Source organism: Neofelis nebulosa, chromosome 3 (assembly GCF_028018385.1).
Source record: "Neofelis nebulosa isolate mNeoNeb1 chromosome 3, mNeoNeb1.pri, whole genome shotgun sequence".
NCBI classification, from domain to species: Eukaryota; Metazoa; Chordata; class Mammalia; order Carnivora; family Felidae; genus Neofelis; species Neofelis nebulosa.
Window position 1 is genome coordinate 82,328,948 of NC_080784.1, and position 21,412 is coordinate 82,350,359.

Genomic DNA, 21,412 nt, shown 5'->3' on the forward strand with positions numbered 1-21,412 from the left:
CTAATGCTAGGCACTGTATTAGGCACATAAGTTGCCTTTATCTCATGTAAGCTTCACAGTAGCCCTGCACAGTAGGTATTATTGAGCACACTGTACAAGGTAGAAAGTTCTGCTTCAGTGAGGTCAGATATTTACCCCAATCCACATAGTGACTAAAGAGCAGAGCCTACAGCATACAGACCCATCTGTGCCTCCAGCATCCTCCAGAGTCCTCTTGCTCCCCCCTTCTACCAGACCTGGCTTCTCAGCCCAGCTCACATTAGAATCATCTGGGAGCTGTCCAATAACCGTGATGCCCTGACCTCTCCCCACAGTGATTACCTCTGAATCTCTCAGGATGGACCCAGCATCATAGTTCCTGAAAGCCACCCAGGTGATTCTAATGTGTAGCAGGGGCTGAGAACTACCGCATCAGACTACTTTCTGCGTCTATGTGCATTTATGCACTACTGTGTTTCAAAAAGACTGCAATTTAGAGGGCGCCTGGGTGACTCAGTCAGTTAAGCGTCCGACTTCAGCTCAGGTCACGATCTCGCGGTTTCTGAGTTCAAGCCCTGCGCTGACAGCTCAGAGCCTGGAGCCTGCTTTGGATTCTGTGTCTCCCTCTCAGCCCTTTCCCTGCTCGTGCTCTGTCTCAAAAATAAATAAACATTAAAAAAAAATTTTTTTAAAGACTGCAATTTAAGATTATCCCTACTGATTTGTTGATAAAAGTGGCCGTTTGTCTGTACTGACTTGTGAAAACCACAATTCTCTTAGATGTGTGAAGTACTCAGAGGTTAAGGAGAACTGAGGGGATTAGACAAACATCATTATTTCCAGAAATGGCTCCAAGGGCTTTCTTAATTTCTTCCTCTGCCTAAAAGCCTTCTAAATGAGGCCTTAACTCTCCAATTTTTATATATTCAGAATAGATAAAGAGCCGGAGGAGGTTAGTAGGACATCATCTAGCTAAGTTAAACCACAAAAACCTGAGTGAACATTTTTAAAACAGTTGGATTTAAAGATAAATAATGCTAATTTCTAATCCCCAAATCAAAACTGCCTTGTTTTGTGTCAGTTCTTTAATTCTTTTGTGTCAGAAGACATCTCTTCTGATGTTGATGTTCATCATAAACATTGTATCATCAAGAAGAAAATTACTGCCAGAGGGTGATTAACAGCCATGTTGACAAAAGAAAGAATGTATCTTAAAAAAATAATGTGCATTTGGGTCACAGCTGATCACATATACCATTTAACTAAGACTTGAAAGCCTTCCAGAAGTTCCACCGTCCACTGTTAAGAGCATTATCAGTGCAAAATTTTAGGGAGCACTAAGTTTAGAGGGTGGGGGCTGTGTCAGAATCCACGAAAGCACGTGTCACATCCATCTGCTTCTCTGATGGGCCTCGGACTGAAAAGATTGGAGTGTTTTTCTTCATTTATATAAAAACACATCTAAAAACTTCTGTAAAATTAAGCAAGCCTTTCCAGAGCTGGAGTTCGGTGAGTTCTGTTCTGAACCAGGGGCCACTTCTGTATTGGTGATCATGTTAAATATATTCTGATGACCTTGTGTTATTTTTGTCATACGAAAGTCTCAATCTATTTTTGATGTTTCATGTCCTGTGAGCATGAATATTAGCCAGATTTTCTCGTAAGAAGACAAAAGACTCTTCCTTCACAGCCTAGAAAAGGAAAAAAAAGTCATGTCCATCTACTTCCTGCCCACCTTGTCTCCATAAATATGGTGACCCCATCCTGGAAGACACAGCCGGCGTTTGAATGAAGCCTCCCTGGCTCAGTTCTTTAATTCATTCTTGAATTCCCTGCTTGCTAATTACTCCTACAACGCTGTCAGACAGGTGAAGGTGTACCTAATCTTCCGAGGCAGAAACCTTCAATTGGTAGAGTTAAATGTTTCATTGTCAGCATCTGGTGAGTCGGCTCAGGCCATTCATTAAACGTCTTTTCCAATCAGAACGTACCTGTTTCAGAACAGAAATAACACCAGCTGCTCATTTTGGTCTTTTCTTGCATCTTTATTTACATAAAACTTTCAGCAAAGCGATGGGATTACAGCCCAGGTAACTGAAGACTAAAACACAATCTATTATTTTCCTAAAGGGCCAAAAATGATCATAAGCCACCTTTTATTTGAAGCAAGTAAAAGGCCGGTCACATAGGCACCTTTGTTGAAAGGCGTACCTCTCTTTTCCTTTCAGACTTCTCTTGTGTAAATATTATTTTTCTTAGGTTTCACCCTCTTGTTTTCGGTGTTAATATTATCAAGCATCTCTTTTCTCTGGGGTTCCTAAGTACCCCAACAAATAAGCATTTCAGGCATTGCAAGCACAGAGTATGGTTGAAGACCACAGACGCTGGAGCCAGTCTGTGTGTATTCACATCCCAGCTACGTCCGGTCACTAGCTGTGCGTGGCCTTGGGGAAATTTGTACTGATTGCGACCTCAGTTTCCTCATCTGAAAAGTGGAGACAAGAATGGTAGCTTTACTCACACTGGAAACATGAGGAGTGAATGAACTGATGTTTGCACCCTCTCAGAATGGTACCTGACACATAGTAACCTGTGTAATTATCTTCTGTACCCTGTAGTGCCTTTCCAACACACAAATGAAGGTCAAAAACGTCCATGAACTCAATGGGGCACCTGGGTGGCTCAGTCGGTTAAACATCCGATTCTTGATTTCAGTTCAGGTCATGATCTCACTGTTCGTGAGTTCGAGTTGCGCTGACAGTGTGGAGCCTGCTTGGGATGCTCTCTCTCCCTCTCTCTCTACCCCTCCCCTGCTGGTATGCGCATTCTCTCTCTCTTAAAATAAATAAATAAATAAACTTAAAAGAAAAAATCTATGAACTCCAGATATGACTTCTGAAGTTCTGTACGAGGTGGGATTGTTAAAAGACTGAAACATGGATACTGCTCTCTCTTTTCTAAAGCTTTTGATTACTGGAAAGGTGGTTCCTTTTTCTTAATAATGGCCTTAGATGTGTAGTTTGTAACCTTATATTTGTTAATTGTCCTGCTCTTGCAGACCTAATTCTCCCTTTTGGATTAAAAATATATATATATATTTTTGAATTACGGTTTTGAAAGATGAAGGATAAATGTCTAAAGTTTCACATCAGAAAAGACATCTGACATTTAAAGTCTTCCTAAGTGTGGAGGGGAGGGTGGCCGGAGAGCAGCGTGAGCCCCTGAGAGGAAACAGTGGGGGTGTTTGAGGCCAGTTTGTGACGCACGTTTGCTGACGTCTCCTGTGTGGATTGTAAAGTGTCCCTTCCCCTCTCATACGCCAGCTACAGAGATAACCCTATGACATATTTTGGGCTTCGGAGGTTAGAAATTAAAATTCCATTAGTAGATATCTGTTAAACTGGTGCAGGATTGCCGTGTTTTTCTGCCAGAGGCCTAGCCAAGGGGGTTCGTCAGAAATCCCGGAGCTGCTGTTGTTGCCTTTGTATTGAGCAGTTTGGAAATGTTCAACATCTGTGTGGGTTCCGTGAACCCACTGGGGCAGTGGGGAAAGTGCGAGAGAGCTCCTATCTGCATATGTTATTTAGTCGTACCTCATTTTGGATGCCTCTTTGTATAAAAAGGACACAAATGTCTTCTTCTGTGTGTCATAAAGCAGCAGTAGGCTTTCTGATGCTGTAGTGGGGTAACGCCAAAGATAATAGGGCAGGAGATTGCAGTTAAGGATGGAATGACACAAAAAGACCAGGGAGGAAAGTGAAATGTAAATCATTGGCAAGGGTGAGGCAGTGTAATCTGCATATTAAAGTACCTTGGAGAATTTGCACAAAAGACCAGTTATTTAGATGGGAGTGAGGAGAAGATCTGTGACACCCTGTCCGCAGTCCTGAGGGAATCTGCAGGAAGTTGACTTGCCAGCCTTCAGAACATTCCAGATGGGTTTGGAAGGCTGGGGGGAGGGGATTGGGGGAGGAGTTCTAGAATAGCCAGGACTGTAAGCAGAATAGAATTCTGGGGGCTGTGCAGACTAAATAGCAGCTGCTCCAAAAGGCCACACCTTAGGGTAGCTCTTGACGGACCTAGCAGGCCTCTAACAAGCCAAGCCATAACCATTCAACCTCGAAGCAGATGGCCTTTCGTTTTACCCCCTCCAAACCAGAGACAAAAATCGGAATAACACAAATGTTCACTGAATCCATTTGCCTAACAACTGTTTCTCTAGACAGCAGTGCTGCATTTTCTTGCTGCCGTGTGTCATGATTTTGTGACTGCGTGGGATTTGCTCTTTGCCTTGATTTGGCCTGGTATCCTCTATCTTCTCTCCCTATTAAATGAGTAACAGCATACACTCCTTGAAGGCAGTGGAAGGGGGCGATTGCCCATTTATTCACTGCACCTAGAAGATTGTCTGACACATAATGGACTTTGTACATTGTTTCACTTACTGTCTATTAAAAAAGACAAAAGCCCCAAACCTACAGAGTAGGTACACTTTACAGATGTGAAAACTGAGGCTAAATAACTTGCCCAACCAAGGCCACACAGGTGGTAAGTGGTGCACGTGCTGACCCAGGGCTCTTTGACTTCTGTGTCAGGCTTCTTAACTCCTACACTGACCTGCCTCACGTAGGTTACTGGATATAATAAATTATAAATGGCTGCATGAAAATGACAGCTATATTACTGAAAATTAGCTCGCTTTAGGTAAATCTCACCTGAAAGCCTTTTCTAACCAAATTCTAAAACTTGTTGCACTTTATCATCGTATCATTTTGTGCTCTAGAAATGGCATGTAATTGCTCCCTTGTTTAGTAATTGAGATAAATTAGTGCCAGTGAGTTTGACGTTTTGTGAGTATTTGTCTCTAAAGAGAAAGACTATGTGTGTGTGTGTGTGTGTGTGTGCACGTGTGTGTGAGAAGGGAACACAGAGATTGGCATTTAGTGATGTGGGAGAAGAGTGTCTTAAACAGCGACTGCCTTCCTGGGTTACATTATGACTGGGGAGACCATCTATCCCAATGACTTTTAAAGGCAAACATGGGCTTTTCTGAGAGATTGACTGACGAAGAGATAGAATTCAATAACAATGTGTAGGACATTTAGATAGTAAACTTATGGATGTTTCTAACTAAGAACAGACTAAACAAAAGTGGGAAATCACCATGACGACGGAAGAGAGAAGCAACTGGATTCCAGATTTGCCAGCAGCTCTCTCCAAACCTCAGTGAAAAGTCTGAGAAAGCATTTAAATGGAAAACAAGTCATGTGAATTCAGGCGAATGAACCCCTGAAAGACAGGAAGTGATCCAGGTGATTGGAATACACGCTATCTTTGCTAAGTGGGAATGTGAGTGTCATATTAGACTTTGAGGGACGCAGAGGCTGTTTTCCAACATACTTCCTCTCCTACTCCACAATTTAGTACTCATTTCAAATTTCGTGTTCCTCAGTCAGTCCAGTTTCTTTCCTTCCTGCAATAGCAAGTGTATTTTGTCCTAGGAAATACAGTCCTCTCCCCAAGGAGTGTGTGAATGCACTCTCTTTGCAATCTAGCAAAGCAGCTAGTATTTATTTGTTCCATATCCTGTCTTCTTAAATAGGAAACATTACTTTAGTATCTATTCTTAAGTAATCAATTATTTATTAAGTACCAGTCCTGTGCTTAAATACTGCAGGAGTTTAAAAGAAGAATGCTATACTCTGCCTATGGTCAGGGGAAAACAAAACCTACACCAAAGAAAATAATGGCCACATAAGCAAATGCTAGTTTATCTGATGCAGGAGGAAGAGCATCTTCTTGCCTCAAAAGACAAAGAAATCAGTAGGGAGGCCACCTTCACGGTAGAGGAAATATAAAGCTGAGCCTGAATGAACCCATAGGATTTAGGTGCATAGAGAGAAAGGGCAAGATCCAGCAGAGGCTGGGCTTTCACAAAGACAAGAAAGTGCTAGACCTGAGCTGAGAACTGCAATTGACAACTGAAAGTTTGGTTTAATGGAGTTGGCATAGCTCAGTGATTACAAGTAAATAGACTGAGGTCCAATTCCGCCTCTACTGAAATGCATGATGCATGATGTCAGGCAAGCCACTTAACTGCTCTCAACCTCAGTTCCCTCATGCCTAAATGGGAAAATTGCCCCCACTCCATAGGGCTGTTGCAAGGATTAAATGAGATAATGCAGGCAAAGCACTTCGCACGCGGTAAGCACTTACAAAATGGTGCTGGTAGTAACTGTTTTTCACTGAAGTTGAATAGGTAGAGAACGTGATGAATGGGCACTGGACAGTCATTGTAATTCTTGAACAGGGTATTGGCTTTAATTAATGTGGGTTGTAGGAAGATTAATCTGGCCGTGGTTTGGAGGATTGATGAAGGGAAGACTCTGAAGATGGGTTATGTCAGGAGGCTATAAGAGTAATCTCAGCTTGCCTTTATGAGGTACGGAATTAGGAAGGTGGCAGTGAAAACCGAAGGGGAAGCGGAGTGGCAGGCAGAGGAAAGAATCTACAGATTTCGGTGGCTTGATCTAGGGGTAAGAAGAGAAATGGGGTTGGTCGAAGATAATTCCCAAACTTTGAGTTGTAGAAACTGGGGAAGCCAGTGACAGAACGGGTTACACTCACCATGCTGACATTTGTCCCTCTGGTGGAGGAAAGCTGAGGTATCAGGGCAAGAGCTACAGGAAGGTGAGCCCCAGGAAGGCAGAGGCCTTGGCGGTGCTACTGACCTTATATGGTCAGCACCTAGAACAGTGACTCACACAGGGCAGAGTCCCAAAAAGTATATTTTAACGAAGGAATGGATGGATGGGTGGATGGACAGATGGTGAGAACACTGTGCACCTACAGGTAAGTAAACTGAACTATGATATGAAGTAGATAGTTTTTATGTCGCGAACAATAGAGCAGCCTTCTGCCTTCAGTGTGGGCTAAATCAAAGTCCGTGTTTAATCTGGAAAGATAAATGTTTCCCAAGGAACAATTAAAAACTGCCCATCCAATAGAACATAGAAACTGTTGAAGCTTGAACACTAATACAAAGGGAATTTTCTAATTCAGAGAACATAAAATAAACATATTTAAAATAGGAAGGAAAAAAAACTTGTTCTTGTACGTATTGTTTTATCCTTTCCATCCTGGGTATAGGATAAAAGAAACCCCTTACTCGCTTGTTAGAAGAAGAAAGCTCTCACTTGAAGTTCCTACTTGGCAGATGTCAGTTGAAAGCCCTGCTTATGGAATGTGCCGCAGTGTCAAACTCTGTTGGATAATTTTAGACGAATGTGTCATGTGTGACATGGAAATATGGCATGCTGTACATTACTGATTTCCCAAGTGTTTGGAGCAGGTAGTAATGTGCTGGGAAAGTGCTCTTTATCTATCCACACAGTGTACTTGTAGAGCAATGGGGAAATGCTTTTGGTGGAAATTACTTTAGTCAGAAAAAGAATCCATTTACAATATGCGCCTTCTAACATCTTTCAGACAATGCATTGTATTAAAGAGGCATTTTTTGATTAATGTTTTATAAACATTTTTCAGCATGACAGCTTAAAGCCCCCGTAAAATTGTAAATGCAGGCATAGTGTTCACTTCCATAAAGTCAAATGCCATCTCATAAAGTCTAGTTGGATCCTGTCAACCATGGTGACACAGAATCAGTACCTGGGAGCATTAAAATTAATTTGCTTCATTTATATTACTGCAGTGATAGCAAGATGAAAAGAGTCCTATATTTAAATTTTACTTTAAAAAGAAAACTCTTTCTAGTAAGTTTGTTTTTTGTTTTTTTTAATTATTGCCATTTTTCCCCCCTACTTAAAGAAGATAATGAAAACGGAGTGATAGTCTGCACGATAAATTTATGGTGGGATCTGGAAAAATAGAAATCCATTCACTCGACACACTCCTTTTGGGCACCCACTCTGTGCTCAGAGATGAAGAGGAAACAGCTGCTGACCCTCAGCTGCCACCTTAGTGAGGGCAGCTCCTAAGGACCCACAGTGGTAGTACTCGCGGTGAGCACGAGGCTGGAATGTGCTGCGGGTCAGGCGAGCACAGAATGGAGAGGACCTGAAGGCCAGGGGGCGGCTTTGAAGACGGCATCCCAGAGGAGGCGACTTAAGAACTGAGGGCCACTGGAGGAGAGGGCTCGAAAAGTGGGTGAAGGGCATTCCAGGCAAAAGGAGCTCGAGTGCAAAGCCTGGGGGACAGCGCTGGGGCCTGGGCACGTGGCAGGGAGGGCGAGGAGGGCAGCGCGGAGCTCTTCCCGGCTGGAGCACAGAGTGAGGAGTGGGGGGAGTGTGAGACACACAGGGACGGGCAGGGGCCAGGTCATGAGGGTCCTTGTGCACCACACCTAGGAGTCTCCCCTGTGTGACAGACTCCCGAGGGATTTGATGTAACCCGATTTTGTGCTCACTCTGGCCACAGAGCGGAAAATAGCTTCGACAGAACAGACCTCAAGTCAGAGAGACCTTCGTGTGGTTGTGAGACATAGTGTGGGAATGCAGTGGAGAGCCGATTGCCCTGAAGGAAGGTTATGGGGAGGAGGTGTGAGCGGTCACAGGGGTGCCTGGGAAGCCACTCAGTGTGGGTTATGTCACATTCCATTCCCGGCATTCCTCGCTCTTTCACAGAGCAGTTAATCAGTTCCATGAGTGCTAACTGAACGAACGAATGATCGAGCGAGTTATTAAACAAGTGAGTAAAGAGGGTGGAAGGTGGTGTGCGACATAGGTTTCTGGAACAAGAGCCACTGCTGGTGTTCTGATTTGGCTTGAAGATTGCGTTCTGCCAGGTTCATGACCAACTGACGGAAATCGTGGCTCTTACAGGTTCCTTACATCTCTGTTGAATTTTGCGTTGCCATCCTAATAGTGCCGGCAACGTGACACAGATGCCCTGGAACTGACGTACTGAACTCACTGCTTCCAAGCGATGGCCACCATAGCATGAGACACTCCAACATGCAAAAGTGAACCCTCGCTCTGCTTCTCCCAATTTCTTTCTACACTGACCTTCGAGGCAATGAAAATGCAGAGTGAAGGGTCTACTAGAGTTGGGCGGGAGGCTGAAAGAACAGTAGGGAAAAAGAGAGATGGAAAGATGGAGATAAATAAGAGATTGGAGAAAAAACTCGAATAATTGAAATAATTGAAAAGGAAAAGGAAAGTAGTAATCAAATGATTGAAAAGTAAGGTGGATTTTAAGACTGAAGGAAAGAGAGCATCTGGGTGGCTTAGTCATTTGAGCCTCTGACTTTGGTCCGGTCATGGTCTCCTGGTTCGTGAGTTCGAGCCCCACATCCAGCTCGCTGTTGTCAGCTCGGAGAGTCCTCTTTGGATCCTCTGTATCCCTCTCTCTCTTTGCCCCTCCCCCATTCGCTTGCTCGCACGCGCTCTCTCTCTCTCTCTCTCTCAGAAATAAACATTAAAAAAAAAGAGAGAGACTGAAAGAAAATGAAGATTTCGGAAATGAATAACATATGACCTGAATTGCTGGGGTCCCCCTCCCCTCACCAAGAGACGGAGCTGCACATCCGCCATACGAGAGTAAGCAAGGACATGTGAAAGGGACTTGGGTCCTGATCTCTGGAAGCTAAGTTTTTTTCCTCTATTACGTCATTGTTCAATCATATTTTTAACATTAGTCACTTCGAGTGATAGTGATAGGAAATGTGATTAATGATTAACAAGGGTGTATTGCAGGCACATAAAGTGAGAAGAAATCCCCGTTTAACCCGACACATGTCCGTGGCAGCTGCTAGTCATCACGGACCCCTCTTCGTGAGGAGTGAATATGTGCACTACAAGGCAGCGTAAGAAAAGCGTCTGTACCACCAGGTCCATCAGGAAAAAGGGAAAACACTCTTTCACATAGGAAAGAGTAAACAGTGTGGGGAAACGCGAAAGGGGGAAAGGGGACCGTGAGGACAAAAAAGGAGTAATAACCACAGGTAGCAGCGGGAGCTGGGTGAACAAAGGGAAGAAGTGGGGGTTGTCAGAGCCTAGAAGCTTAGAGGAGGAAACGGGGGCTGAGGCCTCTTCGGAGGGGCACAAGGACCTAGCTCCCTGAAGGCGCTGTGGCCATCAGGAACCCCAAGCTCCTCCTCCTCCAGCCTTCCTCTAGTGCCCCGGTTGGCAGAACCATCCACGGAGTCGGCTGCCAAGGACGGGTGATGTTTGCAGAGTCCCAGCCCCATCCTGGAGCAGTGTACAGAAGGGTGTGTTTGAAGATTAAATCTAGGAGCTGAAGAACCGGCCCAGAAGAGAACTTCACACAAATGGTGTGAAGGTAGAAGGTCACTTGTACACTGGAAGCTTCCTGCGAGTAAAGGCTTGGCTCCATCTTTCTGTCCGTGTGCCCTTGACACTACTGGGGTTGTCCTAGCTGTCACCTAGCTCCTCGAGCATGTGAAATCACGGGAACATCCGGTATGGGTGGCAGGGGAGTTTGATGACGTCTTCTGCTTCTGGGAAGCATCCAAGGGGAATGAATTCCAAAAGAACTTCTGGACTAGAAAGCATTTACATACCAAAAAGTTCCATTTCTGCCTAACGAAGCTGCTGTCCCCATGGCATCTTGAACTGAAGACCTCGGAGGCCTTGACCCTTACCTAGCCCAGAGAACTGGAACGCGAGATTGCCTGGGTTGCAGTTCAGACCCCCCCACACCTGGAAAAGCTTCCTGACCACGAGGTGTCTCTTTCCTCATCAGTAAAATAGTGCAAACAGTAGTTTTCATCAGCCTCCCAGGGTTATTGGGAGGCTTAATTCCATTAATATGGGAGAGCACTTTGGCAGCACGTGACATGTAGTAAGCACTCATTGCATAACAACAATTCTCATCATCATTACTGCCACATCTCTGTACCTAATTCCTCACACTAAGGTGAACCTCTGATGTGGCTTGCCCTGAGATGCCTCCTATCTCAGGCAAGGCCTGAGGAGACGCCTCCTTGCAGTGACTATTTGTTTATTTATTGCAGCAGCAGCCCTGTGACTGTATCTCTGGCTTCCCTTCAGAGCCTACTTAAGCTTGCCGAAGAAAGACACGGAGCCTGAGTCTTTGCCAAAAAAGGGAAACTCAGGTGATTTAGCCCAGCAGCCATGGTCCTCGAACTTTGGGTCAGAATCTTTGCTCTGATCATTTACGGGGACAAATGTCTCTGTATTTCTATTCGTTCCCTTCAGCCCTACTTTGACTCCACCTGCACCCACCGGCTACTTAACATCATCCCTTTGGGCCAAATAATCTCTCCTGGAAACAGGAGGAGAACGTTCCGGTCTTTTCTCGTCGCAAGAACTTCCCAGGACTGTAATATCAGATGCTGCTTTTCAACTGTCAGTTGATTAAGTATATTTTTTTAAAAATTTTTTAATGTTTATTTATTTTTGTTTTTTGTTTTTTTGTTTTTTTTTTTTTAATTTTTTTTTTTCTTAATGTTTTTATTTATTGTTGAGACAGAGAGAGACGGAGCATGAGCAGGGAAGGGGCAGAGAGAGAGGGAGACACAGAATCAGAAGCAGGCTCCAGGCTCTGAGCCATCAGCCCAGAGCCCGACGCGGGGCTCGAACTCGCGGACCGTGAGATCATGACCTGAGCCGAAGTCGGACGCTCAACCGACCGAGCCACCCAGGCGCCCAATGTTTATTTATTTTTGAGAGAGACAGAGTGCGAACATGGGAGGGGCAGAGGAGAGAGGGAGACACAGAATCCAAAGCAGGCTCTAGGCTCCGAGTACAGAGCGTGATGCAGGGCTCAAACTCACAAACCGCAAGATCATGACCTGAGCTGAAGTCGGATGCCCAACTGACTGAGCCGCCCAGGTGCCCCCGATGAAGTATATTATTTTTAAAAAGAAAGCTCTATTGTTTTTTTTTCTATTAGTGAGAAGACAGAAACTACAAAAATCTAAGCATGGCCTTTCAGAGCTGTGAGAGAGAGATCGTTGGGGATGAGTTAAGTGTCTTCAGTTTACGGCAATGATTTGTGAGGCTATGAAAAAGAAAGCGGCTATGAAATACATTTTTGCATAAAGGTTTGAAATTTATTAGAAGGTAAAAATAATTGAAAAAGCAGAGCTTTCCTCAGTGGGTTATAATAAAAAGTTATTTATGTGCCATCATTGTGCATGTTTAGGACCTTGAGTCCTTTCCAGAGGCTGTTCTCAAAGAAACAAGAAGGAAGCTAAGCTATTAAGGCCATTCCGTTGAAAAAGCAGACATACATACACAGTAATTCTGACAACTGGGCCATATTGAAACAATTGGTAATAATAGTCAAATTGCTGGTGTCTGATTTCTGTTATAAAAGCCTAATAGGTACACACATAGGCAGCTGTTTACAAAATCTGCAGACTTTGCCCTTGGTATTATAGAGTGGTAGATTCACAAAGCTGTGTTCATTTACCTGAGCTCCATTAAGACTTTCACTGTGGGGCTTAAACGTTCAGCACTCATTCTGGAATTCACTTGCCGTACACAGTAGCTCATAAAGAGCTTTGGGATCCTTGGCCAAAGGAGAAGGGGCAAAGACTTCATTAACATTCACTTGGCAAAAGTATCCTCCTACTTATAACGATATATATCATATGTTATCTTACCATATCCTTTTGATTCTCAAGAGTGAACTTTTGGGACTTTGAAATGGTGTCAAGCAGGCCTCCCTCCTAAACACCAGCAGTCTATTTCACTACTAAGCACGGAAGGATCCATTTTGGACCTCTGCCTTACTATTATTTTTCAGCCTTCTGAGAAGCAACTCTTCTCCCCTTTCCTCGGTAGACAGGCTGCTAATTTGCAGTGGGAATTACTGGTGCCGTTGAACACTGATCACCTTTTCAGCTTTAATCTGTTCTGGGAAGAGCTATGTAGTGAAAGGAAGATGGAAAGATTTGATTACGTGTTTGAGACATTCCCTACGAATACATTCAGGGGGAAAGATGATAATGACCCAGTACAAAGTTCCGGTTTTATTGGAGTGTGTCTTTAGTTTGATGACAGACTGAATTTGCCTCTAGATTTTCTGTCTTCTTTGTCCATCAGGAATTCCAATGCTGAAGATAGTGTTCGCAGGCCATGAGCACCTCTCTCTAATATCCGTGCCCTTGCTCATATACCACCCAGTTCAGATCCTTCTGGGAAGTGTGTTAGTGCCAACGATAAAGTCTTGGATGGTGTCAAGGCAGAAGGTAAGACTCTGGCAAGATCTCATTTAAATCCAAATTAGATTGAAATGCTATTTCTGAATCTTAGCTGTTCATATTCTTTAAGTTTTGCTAGCATATTCTCATTCTCAAGTACATATTTTCTTAACTAATCACAGTAATAATAATGATGCATTGATCCATTTTATTTGAAAAGGAAGACTGAGGGTTAATTGAAGGGCAAATTGCAATGGGTAAAGGTGAATATACTCAAAATATCTGTACCCCTCCTCTCAGGTGTTCACCATCTTTCCCCCACCCTGTCTTTTTCACACATGTCCTGATTTCACATGCCTTTCTAAATATGATAGCCCCTGAGGCACCTGGGTGGCTCAGTCAGTTAAGTGTCCATTCTTGATTTTGGTTCAGGTCATGATCTCATGATTCATGAGTTCGAGCCCCGCATCGGGCTCCATGCTGACAGCATGAATCTGCTTGGGATTCTTTCTCTCCCGCTCTCTCTGCCCCTTCCCTGCTCGTGTTCTCCCTCTCTCTCTCTCAAAATAGATGAATGAAACTTTAAAAAAATTAAATAAATAAATGTGACAGCACCTGGGTTTATCTAAAATGTCTATTTTTTTTAATATTCTAGACACCTAATAACTTCTTTGCACAGCAAAACTATGTGTTTGGGCATTTGAATAATTTAATTAACAAAATTAACACAATGTGAACTTCACTACACTTAGCTCAGAGTCTTGTTACTTATTTGATATCTGTAGATTTTATTTCCTAAATTATCAGCCCAAATAAAATCGGCCAGGTGATTCACACAAAGTTTAGTTGCTGCAATATACCATCGAAGCATCCACAGAGTTGTCTCCTTCCCAGCAGCTCAGACCTTACAGGACTTCTCTGAGCCTATACACAGCATGGCAACTGTTATCAGGAGAAGCATAGGCAAAAAGAGACATCCAGTGGCAGGGGAGTGCCCTATGTTGTGTCATTAGCGTCCTGAAAATGGAAGAGCCACACGACACCCATTGAGCTCTGTGTGCCAAGCGCATCCCAACATTTACCTGGTTCGGAGTGTGGACCTTGAAAAGCCTACGGGCTGTGCTACCTCCTTTCTGGGTGACCTCGGGCACGTACTTCACTTCTCTGTACCTCAGTTTCTGCCACTCTGAGACTAATGATAATATCTACTCTTTAGAGTTACAGAGGGTTAAATGGCAGGTGTTTGATAAAAGCTAGCGTCTGTAAGTATCCTTATTGTCATCGCTGCCCATTACTATGTACAACACCATTCGCGGCGAGCTCTGTTGTCTCACTGTACAGGTTAGGAAGTAGGCTTGGGGAGCTGAGCAACTTGCCCAAGGCTACATGGGTGACTTCGTCAGTGCTAGAGTGAGGACTAGAACCCTGGTCTATTTGGCCTCCAGAATCTTGCCCCAATATCACAAGAACCTCCCAGACAAAAATAGAACATCACTTTTATACGAAGCACCCTAGGTCCCCAGGATCCTACTTGAAAAAGCTAGCCCACCCAGCACCTTCATTTATTCTGTCATTTACCAGAACGTTAGCCATTCCCGTACTGTACTGGGTGCCACTATGGGCTCCGATCTGCCCACTCTGAGTTGGTAGAGAAGCGGTTTAGTACCTTTTTATTTCTTTTACTATTTATCCCTCTTGAAAACTTCCATTTATATTTATCGATGTGTATGTGCGCTGTTGGTCAGAATCCATACACATACATTTTGACAAAGAATGAAGACAGTTATTTGAAAATCCTAATATTCTATCAAAAACTGTAGTTGTAGTGAACAGAAAATTGTTTTAAAGCTCCGGGATTTATTCTGCAGAGTAACTGAAGCATTTCCAAAAGGGAGGCAAAATTGGACAACGCTGTTCATTTTCCTTTTGCACGGGAACTCCTCCAAACAAGGGAGGTGTCAGCTACCTTAGAATAATCCAGAAGGCTTGGAATATTTACCCATCCCATTTGACCACAAAATAAATACAAACTGTCAATCATATCCATGAGTGTCTCCTCTGCTTTACAAATAATAGTGATTGAGATGCATGGCGACCATCTATGTTTGGTGGGACAGTGTGAGTAGCCAGGTCAGGCTGGGGAGATGACAAAGTCTGCCGGCCGGTGAGGTGGGCAGATGGGTCTGTTTGTGTCTGGAGGCTTGGATCACTGGTTATGTGAGGCTGTCGGGGTGGGCTGCTTCTTCCTTCTAGTAGCATAAATTATCTGCTGTTGATTGATGCTTTCATTTTGTTCATAGATACTGTCCAATTCTGAACATCACGTTGTCCTTTCTTACAGGGAGTGAAGTTGACGAGGCCAACAGTATAATGAAGACGGCGCCCTTCGTGTAGCGATGTATATATGTACAGGATTGTACACACAAACAGTTCCGAAGACACGTACTTGTGAATGTTGCTTCGATGCATATTTTATTTTTCTACACAAAAATATGATATAACAGTTTAAGTGCCTTAAAATGTATTTGACAGGAGCGTTATTTCCAAAACCTACTTCGTTGGTTACTGCCAGGGGTGGTGCTGTATTTTGGAGTGGTTTATTTATTTATTTTTCCTACCACAGGAAACTGTCACCGTGACAAAAAGCAAACATGCTTTCCTTGTGCCACCTTTGGTGCAATACAACTCTGTTCTAGTTACTGTGCTGTTTGAAATGAGGTCACCCCATCAGGAAGATGCCCTCCTGATGACAGTGAAAATTTCCAAAGTCTTATTCATGAATACTTTGATTTACTGTGTGATTCTTTTTTTCTACAACTGTGACATGCCTCTTCCTTATCAACTCAGCAGGGGTCATAGATTGAATAGATGCTGAAAAGCATAAGTTATCTGCATTTCTTGACATCATTTTTTAGACATTCCTTCAAATAGTTTCCACACAGAAACTCCTCAGTCCCATTATAAGAGATGGCGGTGTTATATGTCTTAAATTTATTATAAGCTGCTTCAAAGAAAGAGCCTGATGTTTGAGTTGTAAGTAAGGGAAGTTTTGAGGTAAACTACAGGACTCAGTTTTCAGGATTTTTACAATTATATTTCACATATTTTCCCTTTTTCTGCCATAATTTCTTTCTTACCTGTTTTCCAGCACACTCCCAAACTCGTAACAGCAAATGTAAGACACAAAAATGTTACCGTCAGTTGGAGAACAGCAACAATTAATGGTAGATTATATTCACATTCCACAACTGAGACCAGAATTTATTCTTGTTACACAGATGTCTGAGCACAAATTGCCCCTTTTAGCCGGAAGCAGCCTGTTACATCCTTGAATTAAGCACACGTAAGGCACTTGAGACAAGTTATTGACGAAAATTTCCTTGGCAGATTTGACAAACGTTTGCAACAATTTTTTAGAATTAAACCATATTGCTCTTATGAATAAATAAAAATATAAAGGTCATGGATACAAGCAAATGTTACATATACACATACGGAAAGAAAACTGGGCACAGAAAATGCAAAAACATTCATTAACCAAAATACCAAATAAAATGATGTCCCAATTGGGCATCGGCTTTCAAAAGAGTGTTCATGTTTGCTTCTACTGTGGCTGAGCAAACTTTTACTGGACCCAACTAGAGAAGAAAGTAATATATACAATTAGGGGAACATTTTCTTCTGCTTCCTGCACAGCATTCTGTCACATCCTCTCTGCGTGTCCTTCCTTGATCTGATAGACAGTATTGGCATCCTGGGTCTCACAGAGGCTGACTCTGTCCTCAACAGCTGTTTAGTTGTTATCTGGTCAGCAACACAAAAATCATTCCATAGAAACTTACCGGCTTTATCAGTACTGTAAATTTATATTATTGTCCCGACCAGCTCTCATCTCTGTAACTTCTGACCATTTCAATACTATTGAACCTCGTAAGTTTCACGAGAGTTATCCTCACTGTAAATTTTAAGGCTAGTGCCAGACTCTGCAAAAATCCTTGTTCAACAGGCTATTTGCCAAGAATGTCCCTATATCTAAAACTCCAGTAATTTTGCTCGATACCTTTGATGCTTACATATGGAGCACAGGAAGATTTTCATGTTTTGTTCCCTCAAGCTTCTTTGAATTTCAGAGGAGATGGACTTGTCTGTCTGTCCATCTGAGCTATAAAAATCTTTCTCTCTAGATTAGAATACTGATTTTTTTTTTTTGCCCCAACTTATCTACCTCTATTATCTAACACCTATAGTAGGTGTGATTAATGGGATAAGGTTCAACTGAAAATGCTATAACATTTTATCTTTTGCTTTAAAAAATGTTTTGTTTTCAAATAATCTCTACATAGTGCATTTTGGTGGCTTTAGTGATAGGTTTATGCCCATTTCTTTTTTTACACAAATACCGTGGCATATTTTTCCATAAAGAATAAAAAATAAAATCAAAATTTATTTTTAATTCATGCTTATTGGGATTTAATTATTCATCTCAAAATATTTTGCTCTGTGTTATGCACTGTCAGGCTATCCATTTATGCATTCTTTTATCTAAATGTGTTTATGAAGGAAATACATTGTATTTATGTTTACTCATTTTTCCACCTGTTTTTTTTTAACGGTTGTTATGAAATTTGATTTTTTTAATGGGTGATACTGTTAATCTTTTCATGTGTCCTTTTCTCAGTTTTGTATTTTTAAAAAATTCTTCCCTATTTTGTTTAACACACCTCTGGCTAATGTTCAGTGTTTGTTTATGCTAAATACCAAATTTTTACAAAAGGATTGGTGAAGTTAATGAAGTGGGTTATTTATGATGAATGGAAGATGCAAATAATTCTATGATTAAACAGAGATGTTTCCAAAATCACAAGAGAACCTGTGGCTTATTTTTAACCTGATTTCAGATACACTCCTATGGCCTTCTAAGTCTCTCTAGATTTCTCTTGATTCATTCCAGTATTATTACATCATTTGTGGTTAAATACACATAAGCTTCATAATCTTCCCAGGTACCCGTATCAATACCTCCACCGCAGCATAATGTTAACATCCAAAATTAGCCCTTGCTTCTTTTGTTAGCATTGTTTTCTCTGCAACAGGAGTGAGGACCGAAAGACAAACATACCCAAGAGAAGGGACCAAATTTAAGCAGTTCGAATTTCAGGCCCCCTTGTCATCTTCTCAAGGGATAGAAAAGATGAAACATTGGAATGCCCTTTCCAAACGCAGTGTGTCTTTATGAGCGCCTTACCTTGTGTAGAATTCCATATTTTTTTGTTCTTCTTTGGCTGTCTCCTTGGCTTAACAATCCTCTTTGCCTTGGCAGGCTGTTGTAAATGCCACCCCCTCCATGAGGCTTTCCCGCCTCCCCAGCCAGTGCTAGACTTGCTCCCTGTAACATGCCCTTAGAACCTGTCCCTCAAGCCTTCTGAAACCTTTGCGTTGTCTAGTCATTACTTTCATTTGTCTCCTGCAGTGTGGCCTTCATTTCTGTTTCTCTACAGTGCCTAGCACAGTGCCTGGCTCAGAATAGTGTCTAGAATATACATGTTGACTTTCTCAATTGTTATCTTAATGGGTAGGACATGAAGCTTCAAAATTATGAGAGAGCTCGTCCCTACATTTAGATCATTACTAATTTACAGGAAAAACTGACTTTTTTATTGCTGTTCCGATCCTGAATAAAACTGTGGAGCTACATCGACCTACTCAGAGAAATACACTACTTCATAGCTGTGTAAATATTAACTCTCCAAGGTGACATTGCAGATGTGATAAGCAAACAACTTTCATCTTCTATGCTTTGACAGAACAGTAAACCCTCAATAATTCAGGCTAAATCAGGTTGGGTCGATCTGAATTAGTGAATACTTTATATGCATAAAAAATAGTTTTCCTTATAGAAGTGTTAACATACTATAAAGACTAGATACAGATTAGTATGATTATTATCCTATCATTGGTTTGTATATAGACATAAACAAAAAGGTCTTACAAGACTTTATTCTCTCTAGTAAGCCAACTAATCTTATTTACAAGATATGACAGTTTCTCAAATGTGAGTTAAACATAACCTCATTTAAAGGGGAAAAAAGTTTCTCATACACCCTGGAAAATTTGTCTACAGAGCCCATTATGAGAAACTGCATTAAATGGTAAATGACCATCATTGGGGCACCTGGGTGGCTCAGTCGGTTGAGCGTCCGACTTTGCTCAGGTCATGATCTCACAGTCTGTGACTTCAAGCCCCACGGGGGGGCTCTGTGCTGACAGCTCAGAGCCTGGAGCTGCTTCGGATTCTGTGTCTCCCTCTCTGCCCTCCCCTGCTTATGGTCTGTCTCTCTCAAAAATAAATAAACATTTTTAAAAATTAAAAAAAAAAAGTAAATGACGATCACTAAGGATCCATCAGCACCCATGTGCTTGTGAACATGGGTGCAGATGAGACCGCTGAAATCACAGAACCACGCTGAGTCATAGATGGTCCCCCCCATGATTTCAACAACTCAGAAATTGTGAGACCAGGCCTCAGAGTCTGCTGATAGGAAAAGGCAACACACCGAACAGATCGATCCTGGCCACAGCCATGGACATTAATCATTCCCTCGTTGCCCACTGTTCCAAATGTGAAATCCTTGCAACCGTATCGATTTGTGCGCACTGCTGAAGTTCTAGACTCTGACTCTAGATGTTCACAGTGCTGTCGGTGTGGTGCCCTGGGCTGGTTTTGCCAACGTGCTCAAAACTCATCCTGTATCTTTTCCACCAGTTCATGTTTCCCACGACTTCCTGCCCTGGTCCCCACTGCCGTTAGCTTCTCACGTGTGGGGTATTCTGATGGTGCCCCTCCCCCTCAGCCGCCGCCCCCACAGCCCTACCTGAGAAGTCCCACGCATGTTGACGATGGGGCAAAATACCATTTGTACAGCTCACCTCTCTGCTCATGAAGCCAAAGAGAATTGTGTGACATCCTAGGTTTGTTGCTAGGATCGAATGAGATAATCCCCGCAAACAGCTTGTCGCAGCGCCTGCCACTTGGCAGGAACTCAGTTAAGTGGCAGCTATTATTGCGAAACAGCGGATGGGACCTGGGTAAACCGCACTGGTCATGTAGAGTCAAGCATCGGGCTCGATTCTGCATGACTTCTAATTATGCAAAAGACCTATTACAAAGTCCATTAAATGTCACTAATCAAGTCAGGAAGTGACCAGGGCACGAGTCTTACTTCATCAGTTAATGAGGGTACCTGATTCTGAATTTTAACATGGTTGCTGCAATCCCCGGCTTCTGGCAAGGCTTGAAAGGCCCTCCCTGCCCATCACTGCCGTCCAGGTCTTGCCTTTTTCTGCCTTCTCCAAAGAACTCCAAGGAGAAATTTTGCCCAACTTCCCCAAAAACCCTGAGTCTGGCTAAGAACCATCAGATAAAGCAGTTGACAGACAGAACGGCCTCCATATTGATTCGTATTGACTAATGCCTGCCTGGGACGAGTTCTGAACTGGGAGTGCTCCCAGAGCAGGCACGGTGGCCAAAGCTTTCTCAGAGGGCCTTTCCTTAAGCTCACTGCATCCAGGCTGAAATGTTCCCTTTCCACTCGGTTGGGTGCCACCATGGCCCTGGAAAGGCTGGCTGTCCCTTTCACATGCCCCCTTTGCACTCACCCCCTTGAGGTTAACCATTTCCAGGAATTCTGGTCTCCGATTTTTCTTTCCACCCTCCCACCCTCCTGCCTTTTCCAGTGGGAACTTTTGGGCCACTGTCACAGCATCAGCCACCTTCTGTAAACCAGCAAGAGCTCCCAGATCTGTAGCCTTGAATGCACGTCTGACAACATTCGGACGTTCACACTTGGGTGTCCTCAAGGCACCTCTAACCCCCTATGCCCTGAAGCAAAGGCCAGCCACCTCTTCCTTTCTCCACACTCAGTCCTCCCCAAGCCAGCCTCCTATGTTGGCACAGCAACCAGGCCTGGAGACTTCCCCTCCACCTTTACCTGCACTTTTCATATTCAGTAGTCTGGTAGGTCTGAATTCTATTACAGACTATTAACTCTATTACGAATCCTCTCCTTCATCTCCGCCTTCTTCATACCACTGCCACTGTCTTAAAATACCTTTTTAAATGTTGGGGTTTTTTTTCCCCCTCCAGGAGTACCTTTCTCCGATCCAGGGCACTCTCTGCTGACACTTATCAATCACCTATCATGTGCAGAGTGCTCTGCTAAATGCTTCACATGGATTACCCCATTTAATCTTTATGACAGTTCTGACACTGATCTAATTGTTCCC

General features: G+C 43.0%; 1 protein-coding gene and 1 long non-coding RNA gene across 5 annotated transcripts in view; both read left to right on the plus strand.

Moving 5' to 3' along the window:
- The window catches only part of SLC10A7 (solute carrier family 10 member 7), a 259,901-nt gene extending 241,914 nt beyond the window's left edge, over window positions 1-17,987 (plus strand). For all 4 annotated transcript variants that reach the window (XM_058721235.1, XM_058721233.1, XM_058721234.1 and 1 more), the window contains 2 exons: window positions 13,032-13,177; window positions 15,471-17,987. In XM_058721235.1, coding sequence (XP_058577218.1) covers window positions 13,032-13,177; window positions 15,471-15,500 — 176 coding nt within the window. In that variant the 3' untranslated portion in view covers window positions 15,501-17,987. The remainder of the gene's footprint in view (window positions 1-13,031; window positions 13,178-15,470) is intronic.
- On the plus strand, window positions 10,057-12,209 carry LOC131507017 (uncharacterized). Its single transcript, XR_009259271.1, has 2 exons — window positions 10,057-11,387; window positions 11,652-12,209. It is a non-coding gene; the product is annotated as an uncharacterized LOC131507017 (long non-coding RNA).
- Window positions 17,988-21,412: the final 3,425 nt, after the last annotated feature.